Source organism: Brachyhypopomus gauderio, chromosome 2 (genome assembly GCF_052324685.1).
Source record: "Brachyhypopomus gauderio isolate BG-103 chromosome 2, BGAUD_0.2, whole genome shotgun sequence".
Taxonomy (NCBI): Eukaryota; Metazoa; Chordata; class Actinopteri; order Gymnotiformes; family Hypopomidae; genus Brachyhypopomus; species Brachyhypopomus gauderio.
The window spans coordinates 13,515,305-13,532,497 of NC_135212.1; the positions used below are offsets into that span (position 1 = coordinate 13,515,305).

Sequence of the window (17,193 nt, forward strand, 5' to 3'; positions counted from 1 at the left end):
GACGCCATTTTGTGTGTCTTCACCTGCTTTACCTTTACTAGAAGCGTCTGCTGCTTTATGGGGCTCACTAGAGCTGTTGGCTTGTCTAGGATTCCCATTACTACTGCTTGCAACAGCCTTGTCCCAAATTCCTCTCACCATCAAACTATTTTGAATTACTCTAAGCTTGCTATTCGCCATTGAGGGCTCTTTAACTGGGACACTGAACAAACTCGTTCACCTTGTCTAAGTCATGGCGGCTGCCGCATATCAACTGAGAGTCTCACTTGATGGATTTGATCCACTCCTCCTTCTCCTCCGGGGTGGGGGCTGATATTCTGTAGACAACATGGTTGCCCTCCACCACCCGACCGTCTGCTTCCGTCTTGCATGCCTTGATCACCTGGCCCTTGTGATTTGGGTTGTAGAGCTCAAAACAGTTCTGGAGGATAAAATAAGAATGTGTTAGAGGTGCAGGAGGTGTGTATTCCAACACCAACACAGATGCTGCTAAATCTGAAAATCTCACAATAATGTGAGTGCACTGTGTGGTGCACTTCACGTCAAACGACAAAGTTCAGATTCCAGTTTCATTCAAATGAGAAGGTTCATGTTGGTGGTTGTAGGTTCGGCCTCAGATTTGTAACATTTCAAATCTCCTAAAATGCACAATCTCAACAACCGACAACACAAATCCTGGAGGGCAGGTGAAAGTCACTGGCTTCAGGAATCCAGTCATGTTTCAAATCATGAAAACATCACACACAATTCTGAATCGAATCACAGCTCTCTACTGTCACCTGGAAGAGCTTCATATGATCATACAGAGGTCAAACGAAGTGGCACAGGATCGGGCTAAAGCACACCAGCTGCAGACGGACCTGCAAACGGACCTGTGGCATCAAAGCTTCAAGAAGACAAAAGACTCACGGGTTTCCTGGGCTCCTCTACCTCTCGGATACTGAGGTTCTCCAGAGGGATGATGCCCCGTGGTTCCTTGTCCTGTTACACATGACAGGTCACAACATACAACACTGGAAGAGAAGTTGCATTCTGACATCTTTCTACTGACAGTCTGCCACTGTACCTAGCAAAAGTATCACTTGAATGCATCTATGCTGTCAGCAAAAGTGGAGATCAAAATTTGGACCATGGAGGTGGAATTTCTTGAAGAAAACACTCCATAAAGGAACAACATGAGACGGCAGCAGTTGTGGGGTGAGCTGAACTCCACATCACCGCTTCAGCGTTTTTCTCTTGAACAAAGGTACAAACATTCACAGCATACTGACCGTTGTGTATTCAAAGTAGTACAAGCAGTTGTCTGTTAATATGAACCAACGTCTCTTCCAGGTTTTCACTCTTCCTCCTGCAATGAAAAGAAAACACAGTGGCATAACTAACCACAGTCAAATTTATACACCTGGCCTAAGATGATGATAAAACGCAATGACCTCCATCCATAGAGTTAACATCAGTGCCTTCGTTACATATGAACCTTTCAGTAGTTACTGGAGAGAGTCCATTTACGTGTTTGAAAACACAAAAAACAACAGAAAGAGTTTATGGTATGTGATGGCATATACCAACCAGTCTGACTGCAACAAGTGTTTTATAAAGACTAAAAGCTCATTGTTGGAGAAATGAAGCCAGTATGGTAAACTAGGATGGATGCAATACCACAACCATCTAGCAGTATTAAAGTTGAATATTCTAAATGCACTGAGTGAGCTCCCACTACATGTTGTGCAGTACTGCATTGCTTTCTGATGCATTTGGGTGACGTGAAGTCCTGGTTGTATATGCAGAGCTCAGAATAGCTCAGAGCTCCTGCAAGACGTGGCCAGTGGCATTCTTACAGAGCCGTCAGAGTGGGCTCGGATGGCAGAACTAACTGGTTCTGGCTGAGAGGCACCGGAGTGAGCTGAGCGCCCAGGGACAGGGTGCTTCCCAAAAGAGTGACGGCCTCACACCAAAGCTGCAGTCTGCCATTTTATGATTCAGTAAGTCACCAGCCTTTAGCAAACAAAACCTCAATATCACCACTTTGTCCAACACCAAAACACACACTCGCACACGAGTGGCAAATTCTTCCCCAACGAGCCTACACACCAGGGTTGCTAATTTGAGTGTGTATCTGTGCAGGAGATACCTGCAGGCATGGCCGGAGTGAGCCACTTTTTCAGCCCGGGAGTTTCATGCGCAAATCCGGCCCAAAATTATTTTTCCATCCCAATCGGCCCAAACTAGAGATTGACATGAGCCGGCCCATCGGGAATCCTCCCGAATCTCCCGATTAGCCACTCCGGCTCTGCCTGCAGATCTGATGCAGGTTTCTTCATATGCCAGGGAGCGTTGGGGCTTCAGCTCTGTGGGCTACGTTAGCCCTGTAGGCTCAGCTTTCTCCAACACAACACCTGAACTAGTCTACCTGTCCAGGTGCCAGGTGCCCCACACAGGCAAAGAGGAATTGGAAACAGTCTCCTGGTACATCTCACACTGGTGCTGCTGGTCCATTACGTTCTTGTACAGTTCCTCCCCAGCATGTCTCACACCAGGTACGTCTCACACCAGGTACGTCTCACCCCCCCCGGTATGTCTCACCCCAGTATGTCTCACCCCAGAACATCTGGTGGAGCTCACCTATCTTCCACACATGTTGTTCATTGACAAAATGGCTGCCGATGCTGTCACTGTTCCTGCAGCAGCAATAGTGGCAACAGGCACAACAGCCAGTTGGTGCTAATCAATTAGCAGAAGGAATTTCATAATGGCTCAGCATTAAAATAAAGCTCAGAACACAAACTCAGCTAAAGATGAACAGCAGGTTGTCTGATCTGCTTGGTGTCATAAATTTACCTCAGCACTCATTCATTCATGTTACTCATTCACTATTAAGTTTTGCACTTCCATTACAAGTATTCCTGTAATACGTGTGGACTGAAATAAACATGAAGCTTCCTGGCACAGAACCCCTGGATGCCAGGAAAGTCAGCCCAGGGAGAAGAGCCCGCTGGTGGGGCCATCTGGTGGGCCACACCAGGAATCTCCCAGTTGATGTTGGGCAACTGTGTGCTGTTGTTTTGTTGGTTCATTTGCCCACAGGCCTAGATAGACATCTGCATGTGAGGACAAGGAACACCTGAGGTTACAGTGTTTCCCGGCTGTGAAGCCATCCTAACTACACACGTAGCAATGTTCCAAGGTCTTTCCGTTGTGTCTCCGAGATATATATATATATATATATATATATATATATATATATATATATATATATATATATATATATATATATATATATATATATATATATATGTTATATCTCATTCATCTACATGCACCACAGCAAGAGTTGTCTACTGCATTACTTGTAAGAGATGTAAACTTGCTGATGGGTTTGTTGAACACCTTCGGACCATCAGGGTTAAGGATGTGTCATTTCCTGTGTCAATGCATTTTGGACGCTGTATTAACGACATATCTGTTTGTATAGCCAGTTGTTGCTATGGCAGCAGTGAAATTAGGAAATTCAAAGAAAAATAACTGATCTCCACTCGTAGAACTTTACAACCTCATGAATGAATGTGATGATTTAAGCATTTACGTTTTCATATATAAACTGGTTCCTCCTCCAGTTAAATCAGAAGCACTTTGCTTGCACAGCTGATGAAAATTTTTATTTCTCTCTGTCCCTCCCTCTCTCTATACATATATAAATGTATGTGTGTGTGTGTGTGTATATATATATACACACACACACACACACACACACACACACACACACACATTTACAACTTCATTCAAAAAATGGCAAATAGTTCATTTTCGTTACTAGTGGTCACACCAAAAATATATACAAAGATGAATATTTCAACTCTGGTGTAATAAAAGTACCAAAATTACACAATATTCAGCATTAGATTGTGTATGTGGGTATTTTGGTTAAGATAAGGTAGATCTTAAAGGAAAAGCTGTAGTGGAAAATGCTAGCAGTAGAAGCTAATAGTTAGAAATAGACAAATTATATAAAGCTTCACAACAGCATTTTTAATTACAGAATTTTGTGTTTAAGCAATTTTAACATTTTTGTGTTTGTTTAATATGTTTCAGTTGGTGTACAGATGAAGTCCTTTTAGGATAAATTAAGTCTTCACACAAATCTTCATTTACCATCATTCGTCTTAGGGAGTCCCTCATTTATGTATGTGTGTGTGTGTGTGTGTGTGTGTGTGTGTATACAAATCTTCATTTACCATCATTCGTATCAGAAAGTCCCTCATTTAGGCCCTACATATTTTCAAAGGAATTCACATGTATTTCACACGTATTTCCACCATGTGCCAATAGCTCTCCCAGAGGCTGTAGTTAGTGAATAAGAGTGCAGTAAAGACAGGAGGAAAAACCCCTCTGTCTACAGTGCCTAAGGCAGGGGCACGTGGGGTTGGTACAGGTCACGTGAGGCTGGGCGGGGCATGGGGTGGGGGTAATAGTGGGTAATAGTGTAATGACTGTATATCAGAGATGCTGGGATACATATGAGTCTTATATCCTTCCAGAGGAATACGTGAACACCAAGCCAGGCAGTAACAGGGGAGGAGCTCAAACAGGCCAACATGCAGCAAGGTGACCTGTGACCTCGGCAGCCCTCAGCAGCCATTTGGAGAACAGGTACTGGGTTCAAATGGACCCAGAGAGGAGGTGGAGGGAGGGTGGAGATGGAGGTTAAGATGAGGTAGGAGCTGAAGGGAGGGGAGGATCAAGGAGGGTGGAGGAAGCTCAGCAAGGTCACCTACCTCCTGAGTGAGGAGAGACAAGGACAGACGGGTGGGGTCAGAAGGAATACAGAAAAACACAAAGGAACATTTAACAATGGTAGACACACACAAAGACACACCACATTTAGGAGCAAAATTGCACAGACACTTTGGGAGGAGGAGAGAAGGGCGGGTAGAGAGTAAACACATGAGGCACTACACATGTACGTAAACACTACATGACGCGCCACACATGTAAGTAAACACTACATGAGGCACCACACATGTACGTGAACACTACATGAGGCACCACACATGTACGTGTACACTACATGAGGCACCACACATGTACGTAAACACTACATGACGCACCACACATGTAAGTAAACACTACATGAGGCACCACACATGTACGTGAACACTACATGAGGCACCACACATGTACGTGAACACTACATGAGGCACCACACACGTACATAAACACTACATGAGGCACCACACACATACGTAAACACTACATGAGGCACCACACATGTACGTAAACACTACATGAGGCAGCACACATGTACGTAAACACTACATGAGGCAGCACACATGTACGTAAACACTACATGAGGCACCACACATGCACGTAAACACTTCATGAGGCACCACATATGTACGTAAACACTTCATGAGGCATCACACATGTACGTAAACACTACATGAGGCACCACACATGTAAGAAAACACTACACAAGGCACCACACATGTAGGTAAACACTTCATGAGGCACCACACATGTACCGTACGTAAACACTACATGAGGCACCACACATGTACGTAAACACTACATGGATCATCAAACACATGCAAGTAAATAATACATGAAGCACCAGAGAAATGAATAACTTAATTTGACCAATGTCTGGGGAACTAAAAATATCACCAGAGAATAAAACTGTCCAACTGTGCTTTTGGGATTCTCCTAGAAGCTCCTGATGGTCGAGTGTCAGCATTATAATGAAAGCATTGACACCTGGTGTTCAATTTCTGACACTTTCTGACATTCACTCACTTTCAGTCAAATCTCACACCTACTTTCTAGAAGTCCTCTCCTGTACACAGATTAGTCACACTAAGACTCTTCATTTTCATACAGAAATGCTGAAATGCTTTAAGAGATCGTTGGTTAGAAAGGGTTATGTACACGTTGTTCTCTGATACCACCAACAACAACTCCATAGTTTCCTAGTACTGTGGCAACACTCTATCTCTGGAGTGACGGAGAGCAAAACAGAGCAAAGGTAACACAAAGGGACTGAGCTGCGTAACACAAAGAGACTGAGCTGTGTAACGCAAAGGGACTGAGCTATGTAACACAAAGTGTCTGAGCTGCGTAACACAAAGAGACTGAGCTACGTAACAGAAAAGGACTGAGCTGCTTAACACAAAGAGACTACGTAACACAAAGGGACTGAGCTGCGTAACACAACTGGGTAAAGTGTGAAGGGACCGAGTAAACAAGATGACCAGGATTGCACATTAGCCGTTCAGCGTCAGAGCTCACCAAGCTTGAGCAGCCAACCCTCTCTGTCGGGGTTGAAGAACGTGTGTGTGAGGTCGTTGCCATCATCCTCGGGGATCTTAAAGGGTTCACTTTTAATGCTGTCATATAGGTTCTGCTCAGAAGAGAGAAAGTGGGAGGAGATACACAAAACCTGCACATTAGCGCTTGTCTCGCATGCAAATAAATACAAATATTAATCTCTCTTAATAATAATGGGCTCATCTGCTGGGAGCCTCAGAAAAAACAGATATGTTTCTACAGATGCTTCTGAGTAAAATAAATCCCAAACCGTCATCTATTTTTTTCTCACTTATTCCTCTACACACCAATAGGCTTGTCAGCTTAATTAACAATTATGAAGCACAAGAAACAATGGAAACAAATAACATAAGGCAGCTAAGGTTACCTGTAAATTATTAGGTAGCATGATGCTAAAGTCATTAGCTGCTGAAAATATTAAGAAAGCTGCTGGCATTCTGTGTGGGCGGATGATTGAGGCCTGGTGCTTGTTTCTTTGGGAGAGTTGATGTATAGTTAGAGGAAGTATATTGCTAACCTATGCAGCCATACAGTCCATATTTTATCCATCTCCACTCTAAAACAGCAGTAGTATGTGTTAGCAATCGCAGGTTCTCCTGTTAGCATTGCTAGGTGCCCGTTCGGCTAGGTTCAGTGAATAGCAGTACCCGTAGCAGCTCCTCTGGAAGGTCTCCACCATCGTTGATGCCCCGGTTCATGGAGATGAAGCGCTCCACAGCAGGTTTGTCCCTCACGTTGGGGTTGTGGAGGCTGGTGTTCAGCATGATGATGGCGAAGGACAGGACGTAGCATGTGTCTGTGAAGAAACGTGATACAGTCAAAAGACCCGGCCCACGTTTCTACCTGCCACGTGAAGCAGGTAGCACTACAATGTAACACTACAATGTGTTCAGCCTTCTCCTCCAGTGTGGGAGTCGGCGTGGAGGCACTGAAGTGAAGAGAGATTAGGTGAAGAAAACAACAACATGCTGTTTTTAATGGTTCTGACATGGCTCAGTCCCAGCAGACATAATAAATAAATCATTGTGGTTGGGCATACAGCCAACACTCTTTCCCTGTCCCACCATGTTCACAAAGCAAACTCCTGTCTTACCCCCAAGCACCTCCTACCACAACCTCCCGCCCTCTCCGGGGCTAAGAGGCGATCGCTATCTCACTCCAGCCCCCTTGTCAGTCCCTTTCACCCTGCATCTGAACTGGCTAGAACTCTGCAGGCATCAGCGTTTTGCTCAGCCTGAGCACAGCTAGGCTGCAAGCACACACCATCACATTTCATCCCAGCTGTGTCAAACCAGTGAGGGACCGACCCCATGGAAACTTTCGCATACTGAGACCCTGTAAGTGGCTGGAGATCAATTTCATTATCACAGACAGCATAAGGTAATTAATGTGCATCTATCAGCAGGAAAGACGTATTGTTAGACAAACGACCTGCAGATAAGAACATGGCTCTGGATAAATCAACATCTTATACAAGTATGGCATCCACTTTGGACTCTAACTCAAGGTGATCAGAGCATGGTGTAGGCTTGGTGACAGAGCCATGATGGTGAGGGTTGAATAGTTCTCACTGGCATCATGCTGGTATGGACACCTGCAATGTGCCCCATTCCCATGGTGTCGTGGTCTGACCTGTGGACTGGAAGACTCCTGGGTTGCACTGGCAGTATCGGGACGCAAAAGCCTCCATCATCCGATCGATCTTCTGCGCCTCACCTGGAAGCCTGAAGCTCCACAGGAACTGCCTACACACATCACAACATCACTCAGACCAGTCTGTGTGTGTCTGTGTGCATATGTGTGTGTCTGTGTGCCTCTGTGTGCGTCTGTGTGTGCGTTTTACATGTGCATGTCCATATGTGTGCATCCTTGTGCAGAAAAATGAAGTGGGTGAACGCCAGCAGACATGTCGATGCCAACTCCTAACTGAGGTCCAACATTCACATTGGAGGGAATGCTCAGCCTAGAAATAGAACTATAAATGTGGACTTCTACTAGCTGGGGTGCCCAATTTTGAGTTTTGGGTTCCCTTTTGAGTCTCGGCCATCCCAAGGTTTCGTCCTAATCCCCACCTAGGGAGTTTTTCCTTGCCACTGTCGTCCCTGGCGTGCTCATTAGGGATTTGGACTCATGCGCTTCTAAAGCTGCCATGTGTCAACATGGGTTGTAAAAACTCTATATGAATAAACTTGACTCGTCTTCAACTTCCGTGAAGTACGCAGAAAACATCTAATGTGTTAAAAGACGAGGAGTGGAGTGGAGCACATGGCAGGAGCATTTCCAACACACCTCAACGCCTGCACCAGATTGAGGTCTGCGAACTCATGGAGCTCGACGAAGGCTTGGAGCACTTTGATGTTGAAGTCGTCCCTGCAAGAAAGAAAATGACCTCACACCTCATCCTGCCTTTCACATTCAAGGACAAGACTAAAAATAAAAATGATTACTAAGCACTAAGATTTGTTGTTCAGTGACTTTGGCGAGAGGAGGCCCAAGACATCAGAAACACATGTGGGCTTGGACCCTTATTTAGCAAGACTGTGTTTGTTTTTCTGAGAGATCTGTGCCATGCTTAAGTTCACTGAGTCCACGGCTCTCTGAGAGATGGCCAATGAGAGGGGCTTGAAGCACTTTGGGAGCAGAGCTTACCTTTCCCCTAGGTAATCTCCAATTACAGTTTTGTTCAGTCCCTCGCCTTTGTAGAGGAACTGGGCTATGTCTTCAGGAGTCTGCTGCAGTAGGTCATTCTCCAGCAGGAACTGGATACCCTAAAAGTTGAACAGGGGTCAAACGTAAAGGGATTCTGAGAGGAATCGACTAGAGCTGGAGTCAGTTATGACCTGAAGTCTCCCAGATCTGGGGCTCATGCCTGACCAGGGGTGAGTTTCCCGAAACGTTCTTAGCGCTAAGTACTTCTTAACCTCATATGTTTCATACGAGGTTACGAAGTACTTAGCACTACGAACGTTTTGGGAAACTCACCCCTGGTCAGGCATGATCTGAACTGAATCCTTGTCTGGAGACAGGAAGATCTGGACTCACCCTGGTCTGGAGTCAAATATGTTCTACTGAAGGCACTTACATGGTCATTAATCTTGAGATTAATTAATTACCCATTTTGCATACTGAGGTCAAACTCATAATTTGTATGCATTTTAAGTGTAAATTACATATTCTGAAATATTACAAACATGTAAGGGTGACATTGTACAGACTGACTTGCCTTTTTGGGATCCATATTGAATTTCTTTCTTCCCATGGCGATCTGTTTGTTTCTCTGTGTGGTTTTGCTACAGTTTAAAAAAAGAACAAATCAGCCATGACAGTTAGCTTCTGTGCACCACTGTACACATATATACACTGTATACACACAGGGATGAAGCCTGCATGAGTTGCATGAAAGAGCCAAACAGCCATTTTGTAACTGTTAACACATAATATTAATGTTCTGAAATTTTTTTTGAAGGTTTATCAAACCGCTAACACCTAACATTACAGTCAGTTTATGGAGTGATGGTTCATTACACTGATTTACACCTAAAATTACAGTCAGTTTAAGGAATCATGGTTTATCAAACTGCTAACATCTAACATCACAAAGGGATTAATGTTTTATTAAATCACTAACATCAATCATTAATGTAGGTTTAAGGAGGGGCATAATGCAGCTTGAAAACTAATAAGCATTTTATGGGAAAGAAAATATAAGTTAATAGGTTTACTGTTTAATTTCAGTAGTTTTTGTGTAATATGAAATATCTCACAAACAGTGACCAATTCATCACTGTTAACCTGATTTGCATCTTAGCTAAGAGTTTTAGAAACCTAAATGACCAACGCCTCACTTTATACTCACTTTATACTCACTTTATATACACTCTCACTACACCTTCACCAGTAAATATAGCTACTACAGAGACACACAGCAGCTGTTGGTCCTTTGAAAGGTGACCCGAGGTAACAGAGTCGTTTGTGCTGCTTAAACACACCCCCCTCACACACACACACACACACACACACACACACACACACACACACACACACACACACACACACACACACACACACACACACACACACACACACACACCATTACAAACTACAGCTGCCCTCCATCTCTGCTTGTCCCCCTTGGCAACACCGAGGCAGATGACAGATTCTGAATAGTCAGGACGTAACTTGGATGAAGACAAATCATCAGACAGGAGAAACAAATACTGTACTGAGAACAGTGAATAGGAGCGTGGGCAGGTGATGGCTGAGTACTAATGCGTCTTTCAGCAGCTCAGTTCTGGTAAAGGAACTAGGTTTCCACACCAGCGTGCTCCTGCTGCCATGTGTGTGGTTTATCCCGCAGAGCAAAACAAGAATGCTGTTGATATCAGAAGTGGCACGAGGGCCAAAACTCACCTCTCACCCACACAGGTGAGCTGCTCAATTTCCGTCATCACTTCCGCAATCTCGAACTTCAGTCGCTATCAAAGAGGGTCAGACATAGAAAGACACGTGATTGACTTCCATAAGATGGTGAACAATGCATACGATGGAAAGACCGCAGTGATCAGCCCAGTGCTCCCAGTTCTGTGTATCCCACTCCAACTGATCAGCCCAGTGCTCCCAGTTCTGTGTATCCCACTCCAATTGATCACCCCAGTGCTCCCAGTTCTGTGTGTCCCACTCCAACTGATCAGCCCAGTGCTCCCAGTTCTGTGTGTCCCACTTCAAATGATCAGCCCAGTGCTAGGCTCCCAGCTCTGTGTGTGTATCGCTCCAAATTCCACCATGCAGTGAACTCATTTAGGCGCCCAAAAATAGCACATGCTTCTTGAATACACTTAAAATGTGGAAATGAAATACAAATCAATAAAGTCAAATTCATTTTCTTTCCCTATGCAATGTAAGAAAGAGTGTAAAGAGGTCATGACCTATGCAAACCATAAAGAAGACAGACAGGACACAAAGCAAGAGAGCCAATGTTAATAGAGCCAGTGTTAATAGAGTCAGGAAAGATAACTGCAGTGTACTGTACTAAAAATGTAGAGATATTCAAAATTGTACTGATGTACACAAGATTACAGATGTTGACAGAGGTTCTTCATCAGGTTTCTGTGTGTGTGTGTGTGTGTGTGTGTGTGTGTGTGTGTGTGTGTGTGTGTGTGTGTGTGTGTGTGTGTGTCCCTATATGTATTCATGCATGTATGTTGTCATGTTTGTTCAGTCTGACACTCACCTCAATGTCATCCATCAACTCTTTCTTCCTGCGACGTATGTTTGACAGCTCTTCCCGCTCTTCTAGGGACAGGTCCTCGGGTACTAGAAAAGACCATGCAGGTGGAGACATCTGTGACTGAGGATTCTGCTTGTCAAAACCCAGACCCTGTTTATCTGTTCACCTACAGGAGTCATCAGCTTGGCACTTTAACTCATCAGACAAAAGGCCAAAGATTTCGCCCCCTCTCCTATTTCTAGCTGTGGGCATAATTTCTTAAAACTGTCCTATAAATTGAACATTCATTCATTCATTCATTCTTGGTGGCACTTAGAGGAGGACAGGAGAGAAGGCTGTCCAAAAATATCAACAACCAAAATCCTGTAAATCTCATCCAGCAGAATAAATAGAATATAATAGAATAGAATAGAATAGAATAGGAACAGCCTTTATTGTCCCACAGGTGTTCCAGGACGCCTCTTTACTCGACAGACACTGACTAACTGCCAGGACCTTTTTGAAGCACAGGAATTTGGGCACATGCTACATGTGAAGCACTGTGAATGAGGGGTGACGTCTCTCTTGAATAAGCCTTCCATCTGCATCTGTAATAGTTCAATATATCATAAATATACGATCATATATCATATACTGTATATGCACTGGTGCTCACTCCACCAGCCTCTTCTTGTTCTTTATTTTAGTTGAAGCCCCAACTAAACCACTTCCCAATCACCACCCCCTACCCCAACTAAACCACTCCTTAATCATCCCCTACCCCAACTAAACCACTCCCCAATCACCACCCCCTACCCCAACTAAACCACTCCCCAATCACCACCCCCTACCCCAACTAAACCACTCCTTAATCATCCCCTACCCCAACTAAACCACTCCTTAATCATCCCCTACCCCAACAAAACACTCCCCAATCACCACCCCTACCCCAAATAAACCACTCCCCAATCACCACCCCCTACCCCAACTAAACCACTCCCCAATCATCATCCTCTAACCAAATCATCATTTCCTCCCATAGCCAAACCACTCCCCAATCATCACCGTTTACTCATACAAAGGAGCATTACATTAGGCAAAACATGGTGACAGAGATTCAAACCATTAATTCCAACAGCCATGCTGCTGAGCTCTGTACAGATGATCAGGCATGCAACCCTGCAAGGCTCCCAAAGCCAAACCACAGACCACTTTACAAGCTCGGTGCAACTTTGGGGAAGGGAACAGCTACACATAAAGCATCAATTGTGAAGTGGTTCCGCCTCCGCAGGCGACCTATGGCCAGCAGGCCGAGCAAAGAGCCAGGCCTCCTACGTCACCACGTCCACCACCTCCTACGCCACCGCCTACACCACTGAAGAATGACATGAGTGTCAAACAGTTGGGCCACTGAGCTCACTGACATGCCCTGTTTTTGCATGTAGCCCAGGGAAATGGGAAATGGAAGGAATCAGCCCAGGGAGAGTGGGGTTGAGGTATAGTGGGTGTGGGGAGAGTGGCGTTGAGGTATAGTGGGTGCGGGGAGAGTGGGTTTGAGGTATAGTGGGTGTGGGGAGAGTGGGGTTGAGGTATAGTGGGTGCGGGGAGAGTAGGGTTGAGGTATAGTGGGTGCGGGGAGAGTGGGGTTGAGGTATAGTGGGTGTGGGGAGAGTGGGGTTGAGGTATGGTGGGTGTGGGGAGAGTGGGGTTGAGGTATAGTGGGTGTGGGGAGAGTGGGGTTGAGGTATAGTGGGGCCGGGGAGAGTGGGGTTGAGGTATAGTGGGTGTGGGGAGAGTGGGGTTGAGGTATAATGGGGCCGGGGAGAGTGGGGTTGAGGTATAGTGGGGCCAGGGAGAGTGGGGTTGAGGTATAGTGGGTGTGGTGAGAGTGGGGTTGAGGTATAGTGGGTGTGGTGAGAGTGGGGTTGAGGTATAGTGGGTGTGGGGAGAGTGGGGTTGAGGTATAGTGGGTGTGGGGAGAGTGGGGTTGAGGTATAGTGGGTGCGGGGAGAGTGGGGTTGAGGTATAGTGGGTGTGGGGAGAGTGGGGTTGAGGTATAGTGGGTGTGGGGAGAGTGGGGTTGAGGTATAATGGGGCCGGGGAGAGTGGGGTTGAGGTATAGTGGGGCCAGGGAGAGTGGGGTTGAGGTATAGTGGGTGTGGTGAGAGTGGGGTTGAGGTATAGTGGGTGTGGGGAGAGTGGGGTTGAGGTATAGTGGGTGTGGGGAGAGTGGGGTTGAGGTATAGTGGGTGCGGGGAGAGTGGGGTTGAGGTATAGTGGGTGTGGGGAGAGTGGGGTTGAGGTATAGTGGGTGCGGGGAGAGTGGGGTTGAGGTATAATGGGGCCGGGGAGAGTGGGGTTGAGGTATAGTGGGGCCAGGGAGAGTGGGGTTGAGGTATAGTGGGTGTGGTGAGAGTGGGGTTGAGGTATAGTGGGTGTGGTGAGAGTGGGGTTGAGGTATAGTGGGTGTGGGGAGAGTGGGGTTGAGGTATAGTGGGTGTGGGGAGAGTGGGGTTGAGGTATAGTGGGTGCGGGGAGAGTGGGGTTGAGGTATAGTGGGTGTGGGGAGACTGGGGTTGAGGTATAGTGGGTGTGGGGAGAGTGGGGTTGAGGTATAATGGGGCAGGGGAGAGTGGGGTTGAGGTATAGTGGGGCCAGGGAGAGTGGGGTTGAGGTATAGTGGGTGTGGTGAGAGTGGGGTTGAGGTATAGTGGGTGTGGGGAGAGTGGGGTTGAGGTATAGTGGGTGTGGGGAGAGTGGGGTTGAGGTATAGTGGGTGTGGGGAGAGTGGGGTTGAGGTATAGTGGGTGTGGGGAGAGTGGGGTTGAGGTATAGTGGGTGCGGGGAGAGTGGGGTTGAGGTATAGTGGGTGTGGGGAGAGTGGGGTTGAGGTATAGTGGGTGCGGGGAGAGTGGGGTTGAGGTATAGTGGGTGTGGGGAGAGTGGGGTTGAGGTATAGTGGGTGCGGGGAGAGTGGCGTTGAGGTATAGTGGGTGCGGGGAGAGTGGGGTTGAGGTATAGTGGGTGTGGGGAGAGTGGGGTTGAGGTATAGTGGGTGCGGGGAGAGTAGGGTTGAGGTATAGTGGGTGCGGGGAGAGTGGGGTTGAGGTATAGTGGGTGTGGGGAGAGTGGGGTTGAGGTATGGTGGGTGTGGGGAGAGTGGGGTTGAGGTATAGTGGGTGTGGGGAGAGTGGGGTTGAGGTATAGTGGGGCCGGGGAGAGTGGGGTTGAGGTATAGTGGGTGTGGGGAGAGTGGGGTTGAGGTATAATGGGGCCGGGGAGAGTGGGGTTGAGGTATAGTGGGGCCAGGGAGAGTGGGGTTGAGGTATAGTGGGTGTGGTGAGAGTGGGGTTGAGGTATAGTGGGTGTGGTGAGAGTGGGGTTGAGGTATAGTGGGTGTGGGGAGAGTGGGGTTGAGGTATAGTGGGTGTGGGGAGAGTGGGGTTGAGGTATAGTGGGTGCGGGGAGAGTGGGGTTGAGGTATAGTGGGTGTGGGGAGAGTGGGGTTGAGGTATAGTGGGTGTGGGGAGAGTGGGGTTGAGGTATAGTGGGGCCGGGGAGAGTTGGGTTGAGGTATAGTGGGGCCAGGGAGAGTGGGGTTGAGGTATAGTGGGTGTGGTGAGAGTGGGGTTGAGGTATAGTGGGTGTGGGGAGAGTGGGGTTGAGGTATAGTGGGTGTGGGGAGAGTGGGGTTGAGGTATAGTGGGTGCGGGGAGAGTGGGGTTGAGGTATAATGGGGCCGGGGAGAGTGGGGTTGAGGTATAGTGGGGCCAGGGAGAGTGGGGTTGAGGTATAGTGGGTGTGGTGAGAGTGGGGTTGAGGTATAGTGGGTGTGGTGAGAGTGGGGTTGAGGTATAGTGGGTGTGGGGAGAGTGGGGTTGAGGTATAGTGGGTGTGGGGAGAGTGGGGTTGAGGTATAGTGGGTGCGGGGAGAGTGGGGTTGAGGTATAGTGGGTGTGGGGAGAGTGGGGTTGAGGTATAGTGGGTGTGGGGAGAGTGGGGTTGAGGTATAATGGGGCCGGGGAGAGTGGGGTTGAGGTATAGTGGGGCCAGGGAGAGTGGGGTTGAGGTATAGTGGGTGTGGTGAGAGTGGGGTTGAGGTATAGTGGGTGTGGGGAGAGTGGGGTTGAGGTATAGTGGGTGTGGGGAGAGTGGGGTTGAGGTATAGTGGGTGCGGGGAGAGTGGGGTTGAGGTATAGTGGGTGTGGGGAGAGTGGGGTTGAGGTATAGTGGGTGCGGGGAGAGTGGGGTTGAGGTATAGTGGGTGCGGGGAGAGTGGGGTTGAGGTATAGTGGGTGTGGGGAGAGTGGGGTTGAGGTATAGTGGGTGCGGGGAGAGTAGGGTTGAGGTATAGTGGGAGTGGGGAGAGTTGGGTTGAGGTATAGTGGGTGTGGGGAGAGTGGGGTTGAGGTATAGTGGGGCCGGGGAGAGTGGGGTTGAGGTATAGTGGGTGCGGGGAGAGTGGGGTTGAGGTATAGTGGGTGTGGGGAGAGTGGGGTTGAGGTATAGTGGGTGTGGGGAGAGTGGGGTTGAGGTATAGTAGGTGCGGGGAGAGTGGGGTTGAGGTATAGTGGGTGTGGGGAGAGTGGGGTTGAGGTATAGTGGGTGTGGGGAGAGTGGGGTTGAGGTATAGTGGGGCCGGGGAGAGTTGGGTTGAGGTATAGTGGGTGTGGGGAGAGTGGCGTTGAGGTATAGTGGGTGTGGGGAGAGTGGGGTTGAGGTATAGTGGGTGTGGGGAGAGTGGGGTTGAGGTATAGCGGGTGTGGGGAGAGTGGGGTTGAGGTATAGTGGGGCCGGGGAGAGTGGGGTTGAGGTATAGTGGGGCCGGGGAGAGTTGGGTTGAGGTATAGTGGGTGTGGGGAGAGTGGGGTTGAGGTATAGTGGGTGTGGGGAGAGTGGGGTTGAGGTATAGTGGGTGTGGGGAGAGTGGGGTTGAGGTATAGCGGGTGTGGGGAGAGTGGGGTTGAGGTATAGTGGGGCCGGGGAGAGTGGGGTTGAGGTATAGTGGGGCCGGGGAGAGTTGGGTTGAGGTATAGTGGGTGTGGGGAGAGTGGGGTTGAGGTATAGTGGGTGTGGGGAGAGTGGGGTTGAGGTATAGTGGGTGTGGGGAAAGTGGGGTTGAGGTATAGTGGGGAGAGTGGGGCAAAGAGGTAGTTGGAGTGGGGTGTGAATCAGTCATGGTCCTGGCACTGACTTATTGCACCACAAAGGCTGTGTGATGACATTACATCAACATTACCCCACTCCCAGGCCCCCGTATGCACCTGAGAGCAGGTGGCCAATAACTGTTCAAGGAGAGCTGCTCAGTTCTTCACTGGCCATTTTGCCCAGTGCGTGAATCTAAGAGCACAGGGGCAACTGCTGACACAGTAACAGGCAGCACACAATACAGGCACAGTGCATCTCAAGCTAAATATAAAAAACAGAAGCAGACCCTTCTAGATCGTATTACTCTTGGCTTTCCAGTAAAACCAGATTGTTCACACCCAAAAGATCTTGACCAAGGATGTAACTCTTAACATAGACTACAGAATCAGCGTTATGAGCTCTGTGGGCCGAGAAACTCTGAACTGTGAACCATGTCATGTTACTGATAAACCTGTTTAAAGCTTGAATAATGGAGTGAGTCTCACGCAAGTGTAGTTTTGTAAATCCAAGCACAGGCA

The 17,193-nt window shown here is 47.7% G+C and overlaps 1 protein-coding gene across 2 annotated transcripts in view; it reads right to left on the reverse strand.

Annotated features, from left to right (window-relative positions):
* cyth3b (cytohesin 3b) overlaps nt 1–17,193 on the reverse strand; it is a 35,613-nt gene that overhangs the window by 2,363 nt on the left and 16,057 nt on the right. For both annotated transcript variants that reach the window (XM_076987665.1, XM_076987674.1), the window contains exons 2-12: nt 11,552–11,634; nt 10,732–10,796; nt 9,545–9,611; nt 8,971–9,089; nt 8,611–8,691; nt 7,954–8,066; nt 6,969–7,117; nt 6,283–6,394; nt 1,272–1,348; nt 910–981; nt 267–421 (exon numbers count right to left, since the gene is read on the reverse strand). In XM_076987665.1, coding sequence (XP_076843780.1) covers nt 267–421; nt 910–981; nt 1,272–1,348; nt 6,283–6,394; nt 6,969–7,117; nt 7,954–8,066; nt 8,611–8,691; nt 8,971–9,089; nt 9,545–9,611; nt 10,732–10,796; nt 11,552–11,634 — 1,093 coding nt within the window. The remainder of the gene's footprint in view (nt 1–266; nt 422–909; nt 982–1,271; nt 1,349–6,282; nt 6,395–6,968; nt 7,118–7,953; nt 8,067–8,610; nt 8,692–8,970; nt 9,090–9,544; nt 9,612–10,731; nt 10,797–11,551; nt 11,635–17,193) is intronic.